The sequence below is a fragment of the Chiloscyllium punctatum genome, chromosome 22 (genome assembly GCF_047496795.1).
Source record: "Chiloscyllium punctatum isolate Juve2018m chromosome 22, sChiPun1.3, whole genome shotgun sequence".
Lineage (NCBI taxonomy): Eukaryota > Metazoa > Chordata > Chondrichthyes > Orectolobiformes > Hemiscylliidae > Chiloscyllium > Chiloscyllium punctatum.
Window position 1 is genome coordinate 25,100,631 of NC_092760.1, and position 20,012 is coordinate 25,120,642.

General features: G+C 44.4%; 1 protein-coding gene across 1 annotated transcript in view; it reads left to right on the forward strand.

Moving 5' to 3' along the window:
* spi1b (Spi-1 proto-oncogene b) overlaps positions 1-19,463 on the forward strand; it is a 43,050-nt gene extending 23,587 nt beyond the window's left edge. The window contains exons 4-5 of the mRNA XM_072591903.1: positions 7,373-7,529; positions 17,065-19,463. Of these exons, the coding sequence (XP_072448004.1) occupies positions 7,373-7,529; positions 17,065-17,372 (465 nt within the window). The 3' untranslated portion in view covers positions 17,373-19,463. The remainder of the gene's footprint in view (positions 1-7,372; positions 7,530-17,064) is intronic.
* Positions 19,464-20,012: the final 549 nt, after the last annotated feature.

Consider the following 20,012-nt stretch of genomic DNA (forward strand, 5'->3'; position numbering starts at 1 on the left):
AGACCAGAATTGCACGCAATATTCCAACAGTGGCCTAATCAATATCTTGTCCAGCTGCAACATGACCTCCCAACTCCTGTACTCAATTCTCTGACCAATAAAGCATACCAAACGCCTTCTTCACTATCCTATCTATCTGCGACTCTTTTTCAAGGAACTATGAACCTGAACTCCAAGGTCTCTTTGTTCAGCAACACTCCCTAGGACCTTACCATTAAGTGTATAAGTCTCGCCCTGATTTGCCTTTCCAAAATGCAGCACCTCATATTTTTCAAAATTAAACTCCATCTGTCACTCCTCAGCCCATTGGCCCATCTGACCAAGATCCTGTTGTAATCTGAGGTAACCTTCCTTACTGTCCACTACACCTCCAATTTTGGTGCCATCTGCAACTTACTAACTATACCTCTTCTGCTCACATCCAAATCATTTACATAAATGACAAATGCTCGTGAAACCAGCACCGATCCTTGTGGCACTCCACTGGTCACAGGCCTCCAGTCTGAAAAACAACCCTCCACCACCATCCTCTGTCTTCTACAGAACCTTTGAGCCAGTTCTGTATCCAAGTGGCTAGTTCTCCCTGTATTCCATAAGATCTAACCTTGCTCACCAGTCTCCCATGGGGAACCTTGTCGAACGCCTTACTGAAGTCCATATAGATCACATCTACTGCTCTGCCCTCATCAATCCTCTTTGTTACTTCTTCAAAAACCTCAATCAAGTTCATGAGACATGCACAAAGCCATGTTGACTATCCCTAATCAGTCCTTGCCTTTCCAAATACGTGTAAATCCTGTCCCTCAGGATTCCCTCCAACAACTTGTTGACCACCAAGGTCAGGCTCACTGGTCTATAGTTCCCTGGCTTGACCTTACCACCTTTCTTAAATAATGGTACCATGTTAGCCAACCTCCAGTCTTCCAGCATCTCACCCGTGACCTTCGATGATACAAATATCTCAGCAAGAGGCCCAGCAATCACTTCCCTAGCTTCCCACAGAGTTCTCGGGTACACCTGATCAGGTCTGGGGGATTTATCCACTTTTATGCGTTTCAAGGCATCCAGCAATTCCTCCTCTGTAAAATGGACATTTTTCAAGATGTCACCATCTATTTCCCTACAGTCTATATCTTCCATGTCCTTTTCCACAGTAAATACTGATGCAAAATACTCGTTTAGTGTCTCCCCCATTTTCTGCAGCTCCACACAAAGGCCACCTTGCTGATCTTTGAGGGGCCCTATTCTCTCCCTAGTTACACTTTTGTCCTTAATGTATTTGTAAAAACCCTTTGGATTCTCCTTAATCCTATTTGCCAAAGCTATCTCATGTCCCTGTTTTGCCCTCCTGATTTCTCTCTTAAGTATACTCCTACTTCCTTTATACTCTTCTAAGGATTCACTCGATCTATCCTGTCTATGCCTCACATATGCTTCCTTTCTGTTCAACAATATCTCAATTTCTCTAGTCATCCAGCATTCCCTATACCTACCAGCCTTCCCTTTCACCCTGACAGGAATATACTTTCTCTGAATTCTCGTTATCTCATTTCTGAAGGCTTCCCATTTTCCAGCCGTCCCTTTACCTGCGAACATCTGCCCCCTATCAGCTTTTGAAAGTTCTTGCCTAATACCGTCAAAATTGGCCTTCCTCCAATTTAGAAATTCAACTTTTAGATCTGGTCTATCCTTTTCCATCACTGTTCTAAAACTAATAGAATTATAGTTGCTGGCCCCAAAGTGCTCCCCCACTGACATCTCAGTCACCTGCCCTGCCTTATTTCCCAAGAGTAGGTCAAGTTTTGCACCTTCTCTAGTAGGTACATCCACATACTGACTCAGAAAATTTTCTTGTACACTCTTGACAAACTCCTCTCCATCTAAACCCTTAACACTGTGGCATTCCCAGTCTATGTTGGGAAAGTTAAAACTCCCCTACCATAACCACCCTATTATTCTTACAGATAGCTGAGATCTCCTTGCAAGTTTGTTTCTCAATTTCCCTCTGACTATTAGGGGGTCTATAATACAATCCCAATAAGGTGATCATCCCTTTCTTATTTCACAGTGCCACCCAAATAACTTCCCTGGATATATTTCCAGGAATATCCTCCCTCAGCACAGCTGTAACGCTGTCTCTTTTCAAAAACACTACTCCCCCTCCTCTCTTGCCTCCCTTTCTATCCTTCCTGTAGCATTTGTATCCTGGGACATTAAGCTGCCAGTCCTGCCCATCCCTGAGCCGTGTTTCTGTAATTGCTATGATATCCCAGCCCCATGTTCCTAGCCATGCCCTGAGCTCATCTGCCTTCCCCGTTAGGCCCCTTGCATTGAAATAAATGCAGTTTAATTTATCGGTCCTACCTTGTTCTCTGCTTTGTCCCAGCCTGCCCTGACTGTTTGACTCTCAACTGTACCTGTCTCAGATTGATCTCTTTCCTCACTATCTCCCTGGATCCCACCTCTCCCCCCAACCCCCCTTACTAGTTTAAATCCTCCTGAGCAGCTCTAGCCAATCTCCCTGCCAGTATATTAGTCCCCTTACAATTTAGGTGCAATCAATCCTTCTTGTATAGGTCTCTTCTACCCCAGAAGAGATTCCAATGATCCAAAAATATGAATCCTTCTCCCATACACCAGCTCCTCAGCCATGCGTTCATCTGCTCTATCCTTCTATTCCTCCCCTCACTAGGTCATAGCACTGGGAGTAATCCAGATATTACTACACTCAAGGACCTCCTTTTTAAATTCCTGCCTAACTCTCTAGATTCTCCCTTCAGAATCTCATCCTTTGCCCTTCCTATGTCATTGGTTCCAATGTGTACAATGACCTCCTGATGGTCCCTCTCCCCTTTGAGAACATTCTGCACCCTCTCTGAGACAACTTGGCACCAGGGAAGCAACACACCATTCTGATTTTTTGCTGCTAGCCACAGAAACATCTGTCTGTGCCTCTTACTAGAGAGTCCCCCATCCCAGTCGATCGCTTGGAACCTGACGTACCCCCATTGCATTAAAGCCAGTCTCAATACCAGAAATTTGGCTTCATTCCCCTGAGAGTCCATCGCCCCCTATGTTTCCAAAACAGCATACTTGTTTGAAATGGGGATAGCCATAGAAACTCCTGAGCTACCTGCCTTCCTCTCCTCCCTTTCTTAAATTCAACCCATCTACCTGACTGTATTCACAGCTTTGCTCCCTTCCTATAACTGCCATCCATCACACCCCCTTGCTCTTGTAAATTCCACATTGCATTCGATCTGATAGGATTCACAGCCAAAGACATATATCGCAGATATAATCCTCAGTAACCCGTAACTCTCCCTAAACTCCCACATCCGACAAGAAGAGCGTATCACTCTACCAAGGGCCATTTTGCTTCTTCCAATGTGCAGACCCAGAAAATAGCACCGTCTTATTGCTCTACAAAACATTGCTTCAGGTTAACCTAATACTTATGGCTTATGTTATTAAAATTTAATTAAGAGACAGATACCAATAAAAACATATAATCAAGAAAGAACCCACTTTACTCACTATTTTAGATTTACAGTAAGGCTATACGTAAAACTATTCACTTATCTGTTCCTCTGCTGTGACCTCTCCTAAACAGATTCCTCCAAGATCAGTTATGAATTTCACTGTTTGTTAAGTTTTCCTAGACGCACTCCAATGTCCAGCGATATATGAGTTCAAACAGCAAAGGCAGTAACTGCACAGATTCACTGCTGCGTCAGAAACCTGTGTAGATTTTCTATCTCTCTCTCTCTTTTCCTTACAGACCATGTGCTCGCTGCCTTTGTCTGTCTTTCTCCCTTTTAAAAGTGCTGTTGTTTTGACTTTTATTTTCTCCAAAGTGCCAAAACATTTGCAACAGCATATAAAACAGTACTTGCTGCGCCTGGAATTCACCTCCAATGCCAAAAATACCTCAAAAAAGGAGCAGCGATTACAGCTACAAATTTTTCCGGTCCTCCATCTTAGATTACCCAGAATTCAAGTCACCTCTTAACCTTCTTCTCTCTGACAAAAACAGCCTCAAGTCCCTCAGCCTTTCCTCATAAGATCTTCCATCCCATACCAGGCAACATCCAAGTAAATCTCCTCTGAACGCTTTCCAAAGTTTCCACATCCTTCCTATAATGTGGTGACCAGAACTGTACGCAATACTCCAAGTGCGGCCACACCAGAGTTTCGTACAGCTGCAGCCTGACCCTGTAGCTCTGAAACTCAATCCCTCTCCCAATAAAAACTAACACACCGTATGCCTTCTTAATAGCCCTATCAACCTGGGTGGCAACTTTCAGGGATCTATGTACCTAGACATGTGTAGTTTGAGACCGTGCCCTTGTCATAGAGTCATAGAGATACACAGCTGAAAATGTGTTGCTGGAAAAGCGCACCAGGTCAGGCAGCATCCAAGGAGCAGGAGAATCAACGTTTCGGGCATAAGCCCTTCTTCAGGAATCTTTTTCATAGAGATACACAGCTTGGAAACAAGACCCTTCGGTCCACCTCGTCCAGGTTGACCAGATATCCTAAATAAATCTAGTCCCATTTGCCAGCACTTGGCCCATATCCCTCTAGACCCTTCCTCAATACCCATCCAGATGCCTTTTAAATGTTGCAATTGTACCAGCCTACACCACTTCCTCAGGCAGCTCATGCCAGACACGCACCACCCTCTGCATGTAAAAGTTGCCCCTAGGACTTTGTCTATTTACCCCATCCATGCCCCTCATGATTTTATAAACCTCTCTAAGGTCAGCCCTCAGCCTCCGACACTCCAGGGAAAATAGTCTCAGCCTCTCCCCACATCTCAAACCTTTCTAGCTGGAGATGGTCACAGCTTTGAAAGGTGCGATCTAAGGATCTTTGGTGAATTTCTGCAGTGCCTCTTGTAGCTGGTACATACAGTGCTGCTACTGAGCGTTGGTGGTGGAAAGAGTGTAAGTTTGTGGATGTGTCAATCAAATGGGCTGCTTTGTCCTGAATGGTGTCAGGCTTCTTGAGTGTAGTCAGAACTGCATCCATCCAGGTGAGTGGGGAATATTCAATCGCACTCCTGCTGTGTACCTTGTAGGTGGTGGACAGGGTTTGGGGAATTGGGGTGTGAATCACTTGCTGGGGATTCCTCGCAACTGTATTTATGAGTCCAGTTGTGTTTCTGATGAATGATAGCCACAGGATGTTGATAATGAGAGATTCATTCTGTCCTATTTAGCATGATGATAGTGCCACACAACACAATGTGAAGGTAGAACTTAATTTTCACAAAGACTGTATGGTGGTTACTCTTATTGGTACTGTCATGGACAGATACATTTGCGACCAGCAGATTGGTGAAGATGCGGTCAAGTATATTTTCCCTCTCGGTTCCTTCATCATCTGTCGTAGACTTAGTCTCGGTTGGTAGTGTTGCTGCCTTGTTGGCGCTGGGATATTGAAATCCCCCACCCAGAGTACATTTAGTGCCCATGCCACCCTCCGTGCTTCCTTCAAGTGTTGTTCAACATGGAGGAGCACTGATTCATCAGCGAAGGAAGAACAGTTCATGGTAACCAGCTGGAGGATTTCTTGTCCACGTTTAATCTTTTACTGTGGGGTCCAGAGGCAATGGTGAAGACTCTCAGGGCAACTCCTTTCTGACTGTATAACACTGTGGCACCAGCTCTGCTGGGTCTGACCTGCCCAGTGGGACAGGACATATCCAGGAATGGTACTGGTGGTGTCTGGGACATTGTCTTTATGATACGGTTAGTGTGACTATATCAGGGCTGTTGCTTGGGCAATCTATGAGACAGCACTCCCAAGTTTAGCACTATCCCCCAGATATTAGTAGGGAGGATTTTTCTGGGTCGACACAGCTTTTTCTGACATTCGTGCTACGCAATGACATCGCCAACAGGTAAGAATCTAACCATTACTACTTGAAATTCAAGACATTGAAAGCAGAAGGGGATGGGCTAGTGTATTAGATCGAGACAGTCAGTGCCAAGGTGTGCCTAGGTGCACTATCCAGTTTCATTTCATTTCATGTTGAGATTTCAGATCGATCGATACAACTGAGTGGCTTGTTGGGCCATTTCAGAGAGCCGTTGAGAGTCAATCACATTGCTGTGGGTCAGGAGTCACATGTAGGCCAGATCAGGAGAAGATGGCAGATTTCCTTCTCTGAAGAATATTAGTGAACCAAATGGGTTTTTCCTGACAATCGACAATGATTTCATGATCATCGATAATTCCAGATTTCTTTTATTGAATTCGTCCCACTATCTATCATGAACTTCTGGATTGATTGTCTAGATATAATACACTAGCCCATCCCTTCTGTTTTCAATTTCTTGAATTTCAAGTGGTAATGATTAGATTCTTACCTGATGGCAATGTCATTGCCTGACGTTTGTGTGGCACGAGTAATTGCTTGCCACTTTTCAACCTAAGCTTGGATACTGCCCAGGTCTTGTTCCATTTCATGGAATCATAGAATCCCTGCCAGGTGAAAGCAGGCCAATTGGTCCATCTAGTTCATGCTGCCCCTCTAAAGAGCATCCGAGCCAGACCCCCCACCCCCCACCCCCCCCCCCCCCCCCCCCCCACCCCCCCACCCCCCACCTCTGCATTTCCCACAGATAATCCACCTGGCCTGCATGTCCCTGGACACTGGCAATTTAGCATGGCCAATCCACCTAACCTGCACACCTTTGGACTGTGGGAGGAAACCTATGCAGGCACGGGGAGAGTGTGTAATCTCCACACAGTCAGTGCCCATGGATGGAATTGAGCCAGGCTCCCTGCGGCTGTGAGACAGCCGTGCCAACCACTGAGCCACAGTGCCGCCCATTTGGACATAAACTACTTCAGTAGCTAAGAAGATGTGAATGACAGTGAACATTGGTCATTCAAATTCATAGAGTAATTGAATCCCCACAGTGTGGAGGCAGGCCATTCTGCCCATCTAGTTCCAAACCATCCTCTAAAGAGCACATCCCTGGGCACTCTGGGTAATTTAGCATGGCTAATCCATCTAGCCTGTACATCCCTGCACACTCTGGGTAACTTAGCATGGCCAATCCACCTAGTCTGCACATCCCCGGGCACTCTGGGTAATTTAGCATGGCCAATCCAGCTAAGGTGCACATCTTTGGATTGTGAGAGGAAAAAAGAGCATCTGGAGGAAACCCACGCAGACACAGAAAGAATGTGTAAACACAGGGTGGGATCAAAATTGGTCTACGAATTGAATTCTCTCTGTGCTGCTAGGCACAGCCAGGTGAGTTGGTATGGTTTTAGATACAATTACCTGTTTGATTCAATAAGTCGCACTGTCCACAGACATTTGGCCACTTCGCAACTCCTCTCTCCTTCACAGGTGCCCTTTGTGTCCCACTGGTGCCCACAGTACACATCCTCAGCTGAACGGAGTTCCGATGAGGAAGAGCTGGAGAGGCGAAGTCCACCGTTAGAAGTGTCGGATGGAGAAACAGAGGTTACAGATTCTTTTCCCCACATGGGTGGTGCAGATTCAGGTGGGTATGAGGAGGAAGATTGAAGATAAAAGATTTTACAGACAGCAACTGTAGCAGCAATGAAGGGATTGGTGACAGGAATAGAGGTGGGATTCAATAGGGAATATACGGGAATGATGGGATTGAGGGAAAATAACACAAGCAGTCTGGAATTGCTTGGTTTTTTTTATTAATTCACAAAATGAGGGTGTCATTGACTGGGCCAGCAACTATTGTCCATCGCTAATTGCCCAGAGAGGAGTTAAGAGTCTGCCACATTGTTGTGGGTTTTGGAGTGACATGTTGGCTTGACCTGGTAAAGATGGTTGTTTGCTTCTCTAATAGATGGACATTAGTGAACCAAATGGGTTTTTCAAGCAACTGACAATGGTTGTATGGTCATCATTAAACTCTTAATTTCAGATTTTTATTTAATTCAAGTTCCACCAGCTCCTATGGTGGGATTCAAACCCAGATCCCCAGAACGTTACTGGGTCACTGGATTAACAATTTAGCAATAATACCAGCACTAAGCCATTGCCTTGCCTTCAGTTATGACTATGGATGGTTATGTTAAATGATAGCAGTGCACTGTATGCAGGATATTTTTTCTGCCTTCTTTTTTAGGGGGAGCATACCCTTCCTGGGCACCCATCTTGAAAGGTTGTCAGAAGGTTAGAACCCCTGCAATTTCACCACTCTTACAGACCTCACTCAGCTCCGAGGCAGCCCATCTGCAATGGGTACCCTTTCCATTCTGAGGACTGTTAAAAGTCGATAAAGACAAGAGATGTGAAAGATTATCAGCTTTTATATCATTACTCTGCTTTACGTGGGCAGTATCCTCTTCTTCAGTGAAGATAAATGCAAAGGACTCATTTTCTAGCTTAAGGGTGGGGATGGGGTAGGTGAGAAGGAAGGGTTTGCCAGAGAGACAGGGGATGAGGGTGTAGTATATTGCAAATTCTAAACATTATGTTACATTGTCCTCTGTGCTGGCAAGATGTGCAGGGAGTTAGTCCAGATGTGGCTCCAGCAACTGAGGAGCTATTGGTCTCACCCACAACAAAACACGAATGAAAGGTGATAATAAGCTGGGCTGTTTTACATTTTATTGAGAAATTAAGTCTGCAGAAGATTGTGACATGAATTTTTGGAATTCCAAAGGCTGATTTTGTGGAAGTGTGAATATTGTATTGAGGTGAAACAATCAGTCCACTGGGCAATTCAACTCTCAGAGAGAGGAACTGACTGGTAGAATTACAAGCAAACATTACAGATTTGGCTAGAAGTGAATCAAGTAGGAGATATGGATAATAGTAATGTCTTCTCCATTGTGGTGGGGCCAGGTGCTTGTGAGAGCCTGGATTATTATAGATTATAGGGCACTCGAGAGTTACCAGTCAGCCAGGAAAGACCTAAAGAGAGAACTAAGAAGAGCCAGGAGGGGACTTGAGAAGTTGTTGGCTGATAGGATCAAGGAAAACCCTAAGGCTTTTCTATTGGTATGTCAGGAATAAAAGAATGACTCGAGTAAGATTAGGGCCAATCAAGGATAGTAGTGGGAAGTTGTGTGTGGAGTCAGAGGAGATAGGGGAAGTGCGAAATGAATACTTTTCATCAGTATTCACACTAGAAAAAGACAATGTGGTCGAGGAGAATACTGAGATACAGGCTGCTAGAATACATGGGATTGAGGTTCACAAGGAGGAGGTGTTAGCAATTCTGGAAAGTGTCAAAATAGATAAATAACCTGATGGGATTTAACCGAGGATTCTCTGGAAAGCCGGGAGGAGATTGCTGAGCCTTTTGCTTTGATCTTTACATCATCATTGTCCACAGGAATAGTGCCAGAAGACTGGAGGACAACAAATGTTGCCCCATTGTTCGAGAAGGGGAGTAGAGACATCCCTGGAAATTATAGACCTGTGAGCCTTACTTCGGTTGTGGGTAAAGTGTTGGAAAGGGTTCTAAGAGATCGGATTTATAATCATCTACAAAGGAATAAGTTGGTTAGGGATAGTCAACACGGTTTTGTGAAGGGTAGGTCATGCCTCACAAACCTTATTGAGTTCTTTAAGAAGGTGACCAAACAGGTGGATGAGGGTAAAGTGGTTGATGTGGCAAATATGGATTTCAGTAAGGCGTTTGATAAGGTTCCCCATGGTAGGCTATTGCACAAAATACAGAGGCATGGGATTGAGGGTGATTTAGCAGTTTGGATCAAAAATTGACTAGCTGAAAGAAGACAGAGGGTGGTTGTTGATGGGAAATACTCATTCTGGAGTTCTGTTATTAGTGGTGTACCGCAAGGATCTGTTTTAGGTCCACTGCTGTTTGTCATTTTTTTTATAAATGACCTAGATGAGGACATAGAAGGATGGGTTAATAAATTTGCAGATGACACTGAGGTCAGTGGAGTTGTGGATAGTGCTGAAGGATATTGTACAGCAGGACATAGATAAGTTGCAGAGCTGGGCTGAGAGGTGGCAAATAGAGATTAATGTGGAAAAGTGCGAAGTGATTCACTTTGGCCGGAGTAATTGGAATGCAAAGTACTGGGCTAATGGTAAGATTCTTGGTAGTGTAGATGAGCAGAGAGATCTCGGTGTCCATGTACATGATTCCCTGAAAGTTGCCATGCAGGTTGATAGGGTTCTTAAGAAGACGTATGGTGTGTTAGCTTTTATTAGTAGAGGGATTGAGTCTCGGAACCACAAAGTCAAGCTGCAGCTGTACAAAACTCTGGTACAGCCACATTTGCGTATTGCATACAGTTCTGGTCGCCATATTATAGGAAGGATGTAGAAGCATTGGAAAGGGTTCAGAAGAGGTTTACAAGGATGTTGCCTGGTATGGAGGGAAGGTCTTATGAGGAAAGGCTGAGGGACTTCAGGCTGTTTTTATTAGAAAGAAGAAGGTTGAGAGGTGACTTAATTGAGACACATAAGATAATCAAAGGGTTAGATAAGGTGGACAGTGAGAGGCTTTTTCCTCGGATGGTGATGGCTAGCATGAGGGGACAGAGCTTTAAATTGAGGGGTAATAGATATAGGACAGATGTCAGAGGTAGTTTCGTTACTCAGAGAGTAGTAAGGAGCATGGAAAGCACTGCCTGCAACAGTAGTAGACTCACCAACTTTAAGGGCATTTAAATGGTCATTGGATAGGCATATGGACAAGAATAGAATAGTGTAAGTTATATGGGCTTCATCTTGGTTCCACAGGTTGGCGCAACATCGAGGGCTGAAGGGCCTGTACTGCGCTGTAATATTCTATGTTCTATTATTAATCACGGATTATTCTGATATTAAGGAGATTCTGGGCTGACAGTATCACACACAGCCCGGAATGAAATTGCAATGTATTCATTGAAAGGAAGCAGTTGCCAAGTGAAATTGTTGCAGATTATGTGATGTGAACCTAGTGAGTAAATACAGTAATAATATTTTGGTGTTGGTTGCAGTTAGTTTTGGTTGCGATATGATGATACATCCTGTTGCAGACCATTAGTCATAGTCAGAACAAACACAGTTTCCTGATGAGAAGAAATTTGCTGAAAGAAACTTGGTTAAACCGGGCTGAGTCATTTATAATAGGGATCAGTAAGAATACATCTGACATTGAGGGAGAGTGAAGAGAGCGTAAAGTGTTCTCTGTGAGCATGGAGGACCAGGGAATAAAATTAGGCAGTCAGGGTGGGGGATTAGTTGGAGAAAGTGAGGACTGCAGATGCTGGAGATCAGAGTTGAGAGTGTGGTGCTGGAAAAGCACAGCAGGTCAGGCAGTATCCAAGGAGCAGGAGATTCAATGTTTCCAGCATAAACCCATCATCAGGTGGGGTTAGTTGTATAGTTATTGAGTCATAGAGATATACAGCACAGAAACTCATCCACATCAATCAGATATCCTAAACTGACCTAGACCCACTTATTCCAAACGCACTTTAAATATTTTAATTGTACCCGTCTTCACTACTTCTTATGGCAGCTCGTTCCATGCACGCACCACCCTCTGCGTGAAAACGTTACCCTTCAAGTCCCTTTTAAATCTTGCCCCTATCACTTTAAGCCTATACCCTCTGGTTTTGGACTCCACTTCCTGAGGAAAAGACCTTGACTATCCATCCTATCCATGCCCCTCATGGTTTTATAAACCTCTATAAGGGTCACTCCTCAGCCTCCAATGCTCCAGCCTACTCAGCCTCTCCATATAACTCAAACCCTCCAATCCCGGCGACATCCCTGTAAATCCTTTCTGATCCATTTCAAGTTTAACTACAGTTACCCACAAGTCAAATGGATTTTTTCAGGGGTATTATTTGAGTAAGTCATTAGGTAGTGTCCTAAATGTCTGACTTTAACCATGAGAACGAGTAGATGTCACCTTCTTGGAAGTAAACAGGCAAGGTGATCTTGTTTTGGTCAACAACTATAGGAACTGAAGACCATGTGTGCTCAAATTATTGAAGGTTTGAGAATCACAGAATCATCAAATTCCTACATTGCGGAAACAGGCCACAGTAGCCCTCCGAAGAGTAACCCACCCAGACCTCTACATTTACCCCTGACTAATGCATCTAACTTACACATCCCTGAACACTGTGGGCAATTTAGTATTGCCAATTCCCGTAACCTGCCCATCTTTGGATTGTGGGAGGAAACCCAGGCAGACACAGAAAGAACGTGCAAATTCTACACAGACAGTTGCCTGAGGCTGGAATCGAACCCAGGTCCCTGGTGCTGGGAGGCAGCAATGCTAACCACTGAGCTACCGTGGTGTTGCAGAGTAGGCCACAATCTGTCACAGGAGACCTTGAAATATTTATGAAAAGTGATGTAATACTCTAATATCAGTGGCAGAAATTATAGAATCCAAGAAGCCTTTGCTCAGTTCTCTTTGACACACCAAAACCTCATGGGACTTACATCACAAGGTCTTGCTTGCATACATTCCTCAGAAAAAATTTTCTTTCTTTAAGCCTGACCTCAGTAAGCAAACACGGTGGCAGGAGACAGTCGCCTAGCCCCTCAAACCTGCTCCATCCTTCAACAGACCATGGCAGATCCGATTACCCCCTCCTTCCTGAGTACCCCAGTTTTAATTACATGGCCAATATTTAGGTTAAAACCCTCTCTACTTCCCTAGTTATGCAGTTCACTAGAACATTAGTCCCAGCACATCTTCAGAGCTTGCCCCAATGGTTATAAGCCCATACTTTCCCCAGTGCTGATGCTATTGACCCATGAACTAGAACCCACTTCTCCCACAACCAATCATTGCTCTAATTGGGGCGGCACGGTGGCACAGTGGTTAGCACTGCTGCCTCACAGCACCAGGGACCCGGATTCAATTCCCGACTCAGGCGACTGACTGTGTGGAGTTTGCACATTCTCCCTGTGTCTGCGTGGGTTTCCTCCGGGTGCTCCGGTTACCTCCCACAGTCCAAAGACGTGCAGATCAGGTGAATTGGCCATGCTAAATTGCCCGTATTGTTAGGTAAAGGGGTAAATGTAGGGGAATGGGTGGGTTGCGCTTCAGCGGGTCGGTGTGGACTCGTTGGGCCGAAGGGCCTGTTTCCACACTGTAAGTAATCTAATCTAATCTAATCTAATCTAAAAACTTTGCCTTCTGTCAACTAGCAAGTAAAAGATAACAGGAAAACAAGACAAAGAGAAATTGAGTCCTGAAATGGGAGGCATGAAACAGATAGAGTTTGGTGCTGGTCAGAAGGTCATGAGGGGAGGGGATGAGTTGAAGGTGGTGATTGAAGTTGTTGTGAAAAGGAGTTCAGGCAGCATCCAAGGAGCAGTGAAATCGACGTTTCCGGCAAAAGCCCTTCATCAGGAATAAAGGGAAAGGTCGATTTCGCTGCTCCTTGGATGCTGCCTGAACTGCTGTGCTCTTCCAGCACCACTCTAATCCAGAATCTGGTTTCCAGCATCTGCAGTCATTGTTTTTACCTTGTTGTGAAAAGACCAGCTACAGTCACACACTCAGTGAAGACCAGAGAGAGAGACTCTGTCAATGTCACCTTGATCACTGGCCGAAAGAGGAAATCTGACAAAGGGAGAACAGAGAAGCTCCCTGACCATCCAAAATCCTGCCACAACCTAAAGGGAAATTCAGAAAGAAAGTGAAAATCAGAAAGAAATTGAAAGCTGTCTGGTATTACAGAACCCCCCCCCCCCAGAAGAGTGAAATAAGTCAGGCTCTTTGGTTACAATAAAATCAGTGTCACAGTCCCAATTGTTAAGTAGATTTGGTAGTCAAAATCAAAGCTCAGATTCCATATTTTCAAAGAGGGCAGAGTCATGGGAATAGCAGGCAACAGTCAGATAGAAACAGAAAGAAACCAAATAAGTTATTGGAGAATATGTAGCAGAGAAAAAGCTAAAAGTTGTTCAGTTTATTATTTCTTGTCAAATTAAGGTCTACACATGCTGGTGTGCAGAAAGATTTTTTTTGCATTTAAACCACTTTCAAAGCATTAGTCCTGTACTTTAGTACTGATTACAGTAAAAACATATCAACAAATCAAATTGTTAACTTTTTCAAATATTGTTGATATTGGTTTAGCCATATTAATCTGTGGAAAATTACATTCATGCACCATTTTATCACATTAATACACCAGGCACTTGAGTGGGGAGGGAGTATAGTTCATTGTTGGGGAAGTTTTTTTAATACTGCCCTTTCTGCATAGGAGGTGCAACTGAAGTTAGTTCAGGAACAGCTGCCTGCAACTGAGCATGTGCTGTGCCCGGAGAAATGCGATTATATCCTTCATATATGGACTGATTTGCTGTAGTCATGTGACCTCTGTTCTAAATGCTTTATGTACAGTCTGTCAGAGCCATTAAATATACCTCACCTGAAACTCAGGGATGGCTGTTACTGGAAATGTGAGGATTTTCAGAGTTGTGAAAGAGCTAGCTACTGAAAGAACCAGCAAGGATATGAAAAAAAAGCAGTCTGACACCTTGAATTACCAGGTGAGTCCAAATGGAGATTAAAGAAGACGTGCACAGAATTCAATGCTTTTCCCACTCTCAATGATAAAACTATGAAAGTTGCAATGTTAAGAACCTGGGTTTTTTAAAGTAACAAGCCTGCTATCCGTGTTGAGCAAGCTAGACCTCACTAAGGTGCAGAAAAGACAGACTACAGAGACTTTGAAAGCTTTGAAGAACCTCTTTGAACTTCATATCAATATTATTTCTGAATCGTATTTGTCCAAAATTAGAATTCAAGCAGCGAGAGAGACTATTGATGAATATGCGACCACAGTGATATATTTAACTGAAACCTGAAAGCTTGGACAACAAAAAGATGATCTCCAAGGTAGGATTACCTGAGGTATTAGAGGTTCTGTCATGAGAGCACATCTGCTCAGAGAGGAGGAAATTGCTCTCAAGAAAGGTATCACGTGCGGAAGTTCTGAGCTGGATTGTGTTAATGACAAACGGGCAAGGCATTGTATTATGCTGAGAGACATTTCAGGGCAATGAAAACAACATAATTGGAGAAGAAAAAGAGAAAAAATGTTTACAGAAAGATCAAGGCCAGAGTTTAGGATGTAGACATTGCAAGGACATCACACAAAAAGATGGCATGAGGAAAGCAGTGCTATAACTCCAAGAAGCTGAAACACTTTGCACAGCAGTGTTCAGCTAAAAAGAAGCAAAACAAGCCCATGAAGATGTCTGCTGGAAATAATTCCGACAATTCACTGCACACCATCTAACTAGTTGGAGTCTAAAGTGGTCACTGACTTTTGACTGTCCCAATGATGTCTGTAGGAGGAGAGCATCAAGTTTTTGTGAAGTGTTAGATAGACACCGATGCTTCAAGGAAGCGACAACCCCTATAGGCAGAATGAACAGAATGGTGGCAGTGAAGGAAACCAGAGAAACAGTTGATAAATTTCCTGGATTGGAAGCTATTGTGGATGATCTCGTTTATAGATATGAGATAAAATGGAAGAAGTTTTTGTAGATCACAATAAAAATTGAGTACAACTGCTAGAGAGAGCTTGCCAGATAAACCTGAAGCTGAACAAGTAAAGGGTGCAATTATAGATGTTGAAATCATGTGCTGACAGAGACAGGACTTCAGCCAGAACATGACACAGTGAGAGCTGTAGCAGAGATGCAATGATCAATGCAGGTGAGAACAGTGGACCTGTGAACTATTTAATGAAGTTCTTGCTTACGTTGTCGTCAGAATGTGAATCAAGCTCACTGTGCAGGATATGCAGCACAGAACAGGAAGCAGCTCACTAGAATGAGGCAACTGACAGTAATACCACCGGTGCAGGGATACTACAATGTCAATGATGAAGTCACTTTCCAATGTGATGGCAGTGAGACACATCCTGGAACAGCTCCCATGCAGGAAGGACCACCAGTAGCATATGCATCCTGGATATTAATGCAAACTCAACCATGTTACATTCAGATTGAGAAGAAGTGCCTCACTATCGTCTTTGCTTATGAGTGTTATCATCAATACCTGTTTGGGACAGATCCTAACAGTGAATTCTAAACACACATCACTTCAAAGCATTGTTTTCAAGTTGTACGTATTGTTGCAGAGCTTCTGCAAAGATGTTGCTTTCATTTGCAGAGAAAGTGTCTGGAATGGATATATAAGTAAGGGCAACATGCTGTCAAGAGCAGCAATCCGTACGAAGAAAGTTCAGGATGCTGAGGCAGGGTGTGAAATCTTCCAGATTCCACAAAAATCTTGATGTGCTCTGCAAATCACCAACCCAGCAGAAGACATTGAATAGGGAAGACAAAGCAAACTGTGGAACAAGATGTAACTCTCAAAGTGCGATAGGAAATAGTGTTGATGGGATAACCTGAAAGCTTTAAGAACACGCCTGTTGCTATAAGGGAGTATTGGGCAGATGGGAGATGAAGTGATTGCTCAAACAAAGTTTGAAAGGAAGTGGAATGATTATCTCTAAGTTGATGACAGCACAGCCACGTGAGCCATCCAGGAACTGAATCTGGTCTGAGAAAGACAGAAGACATGCTGTACCAGCCAAACAGGACCACAGCAGACAGCACATTGCCTGAAATGATAAATGGGTTAAGCAAGCAAGAACGAGAACGATTATCCCAGAGAGCCAATGCTCCTGAGCAACAACAACGGGTCAGCAACAGCGGTAACCGTGGCAACAGCATTCACCACAGGAAGATACTCTCTGGAGAAGGTATGCAATGCATGTTCAGAGACTGATGAAAGTGGAATTCACAAACGTTAACACACACTTCTGTAAATGAATCAGCATTTTCTTTGTGATCATCTATTCCGGGTAACTTTTGATAACTTATAACTGCAAACGATAGTGCATGCATTTTGTTTTATATGAAGGGGGAAGCGCTTGGAGAAATATAGTTGTGCTTAATGGCTTGCTGTGCTGGTATGACCCCCCAACTCTGTCAGAAGCACCAGAGCACTATCAGCAGAGGGGAGGAAGGGTTATAGTTTTAACAGCTGTTGCAAAACTTACAAAGTCTCTTGTGATGGTATCCACCCCCAACAGGCAACAAGAAGAAGATCCGACTCTACCAGTTCCTGCTGGATCTCTTGCGGAGTGGCGATATGAAGGAGAGTATCTGGTGGGTGGATAAGGACAAGGGGACATTCCAGTTCTCCTCAAAACACAAGGAGGAACTGGCAAATCGCTGGGGGGTACAGAAGGGCAACCGCAAGAGGATGACCTACCAGAAAATGGCCCGTGCTCTGAGAAACTATGGCAAAACGGGGGAGGTGCGTAAGGTAAAGAAGAAGTTGACATACCAGTTCAGCGGTGAGGTGATGGAACGATTGGAGTGGAAGCAGTACCCATAATGAGTTGTTCCCCTTTCTCCCCCACCTCTGCGTGCTCACAGCATCAACAACCACTCTGCCCCTTTCTGTCTGTACTGGGGAGCCCCTCATTCAGAGACACCGAGAAATGTTGGAAAGAAGACAAACTCCCACATCTATCCGGAAATATCTGGGAACGAGAAGTCGTCACACAACTCCTCAACAGTGCCTCCCCTCCCCCTCCATTTGGTCTGCCGACCCTCCATCCGCACACCCACTCTGCCCTCAGTCTTCCATCCCCCCTCCAATCCCAATGCCAACTTATTCCCATCCCCACAGACTGCCCTCTGCCTCACCACCTCCTCCTCCTCCTCCCTGCCTCCCTTTTCCCTCCAGTCCTAATGCCTACCTGCCCTGCGCCCCCTCCCCACAGCCCCCGCTCCCTGCCCATAGCGTCCAATGTCCATCTATCTTCTACTGCTCCCTCTGTTCCCTTTATCTCCACCTGCCTCCCCACCCCTCTCCTTCACCTCATTCACCTACTTGCCATTTCATCTGTCTCTCCATAGTTCACCCTGCTGCCTATTCCTTCCTTCCCTTCCCTCATTCCCGTTTTTCTCTCCCCCTCTCTCTCTTGTCCCCCCTCTTCCACTTGCTGCAGACATAACTTGCTGATGCCAGTGGTTGGTGGGGAAGGGTACTGGGCAGGTCCCCAAGTTATTCAGTCAGGGCCTCAAGGGAGTTGGGATTGTGAGGGAAAATAAGTGCGCCTGTCTGCTTATCTCTATTTTCTGCCACTGGGTCTGGCCTCTGTCTGTGCGTGACTATGGATTGAACCCTCATCATCTATTTTTGCATTGCATCGAATCCACCACTGACCTCACTCACTTTCGCTTGGTCTTTGGGAATGGGCTTTGTGAGGCAGTTCATTCACTGGTCCCTCCATCGAGGCCCAGAGATGCCTGCCTCAAGGCACAGCCAAAGAGCCAAGAGCCAGGAACACTCCTCATGCAACACCCAAAAACCCCTCCAAAAACATCAGGCAATCACCATCTCCAACAAGAGACAATCTAACCAATCCCCCTTGACATCCAACGGTCTTAGCATCACTGAATTCCCCAATAACAACATCCTGGGGGTTACCTTTGACCAGAGACTGAACTGGACTTCCCACATAAACACAGTGACTACAAGAGCAGGTCAGAGGCTAGGAATGCTGTGGTGAGTATCTTACTTCCTGACTCCTCAAAACCTATCCAACATCTACAAGGCACAAGTCAGGAGTGTGATGGAATGCTCCCTACCTGCCTGGTTGAGTCAGGCTCCAACAACACTACTGAAGCTTGACACCATCCAGGACAAGTGCCCCAAGCATCCACTCGCTCTACCACTGACACTCGGTAGCAGCATTGTACTATCTACAAGATGCACTGCAGAATTTCACCAAAGACATTTAGACAGCACCTTCCAAACCTATGACCACTTCCATCCAGAAGGACAATGGCAGCAGATACATGGGAACATCACTACCTGCAAGTTCCCCTCCAAGCCACTCATCATCCTGACTTGGATACATCACCGTTCCTTCAGTGTTGCTGGGTCAAAGTCCTAGAATTCCCTCCCTGAGGGCATTGTGGGTCTACCTACACCCCAAAGGACTGCAGCAGTTCAAGAAGATAGCTCACCATCACCTTCTCCAGGGCTACTAGGGACAAGCCATGAATGATGCCCACATCCTGTGAGGGACTCAATAAGGAAAAAGTCCACTTCTGTTCCAAGGGAGTGTGCTTACTAACTCCCAGCCAAGGCCTGGACCTAACCAACTCTAGTTTGGCTTGGAGTAAATATTTCCAATCCCGCTTCCTTCTTGGGGGTCACCTCATATCAGCAGATCCCTTTCAGAGACTAATAATGAAAAGAGCAAGGGAAATGTTTGTAGGTCTCCATTGTACAACTGTCCTCCCAGAAAAGGTAATTATTTCCCATTGTCCTGCTAGGTGGAGTCTTAAACAACTGGGATTAAAACCCAATGAAGCCACCTCAGAAAGGTATGAAGTCTGGACTCAAATGCTTTAGCTTTTTCACTGTAACAATGGATAAATGTCTGTTTGAAAATAAACTGCTGTAAATGTACATGTGATGAATGTGTGTTCATATGACAGTGTTGTTAATTAAAATTGCCTTGCACAGCAATAACATTGAAAAGAAACAATTCTATGATTAACCAACAAAGTAGGAAACATTGGAATTTGTCTGCGAAAAAAGACAAACATCTGACAATACACTGCAGGCTAAACTTCATAATTGGATTTATTTATATGTATAAGAAAATTCAGAGAAAAATTAAGATAAAACCTGATTACTTTTTTTAAAAAAGAGAAGTGTTCAATCTTAATTGTGTCAGAAAAGATTTTAGTAGATGTTAAAAGATAACTTCTCGATATGGACTCCATAGCCCTACATGTGGAGCCAAAGTGGCAGGTTTAGATTATACAATGGAACAAGTAAACTCCACAATTTCACATAATTGCTATGCTGCAGAAGGAAGCCATTCAGCCATAAAGTCTCCAAATATTGGTCAGGCCAGGAGTTGACAGTTTTAGGGACTAAAAAGAAATACAATCTACAGGGACAAAAAGTTGTTCTCTACACCCACTGTCTCACATTAGAGGCAACAGGACA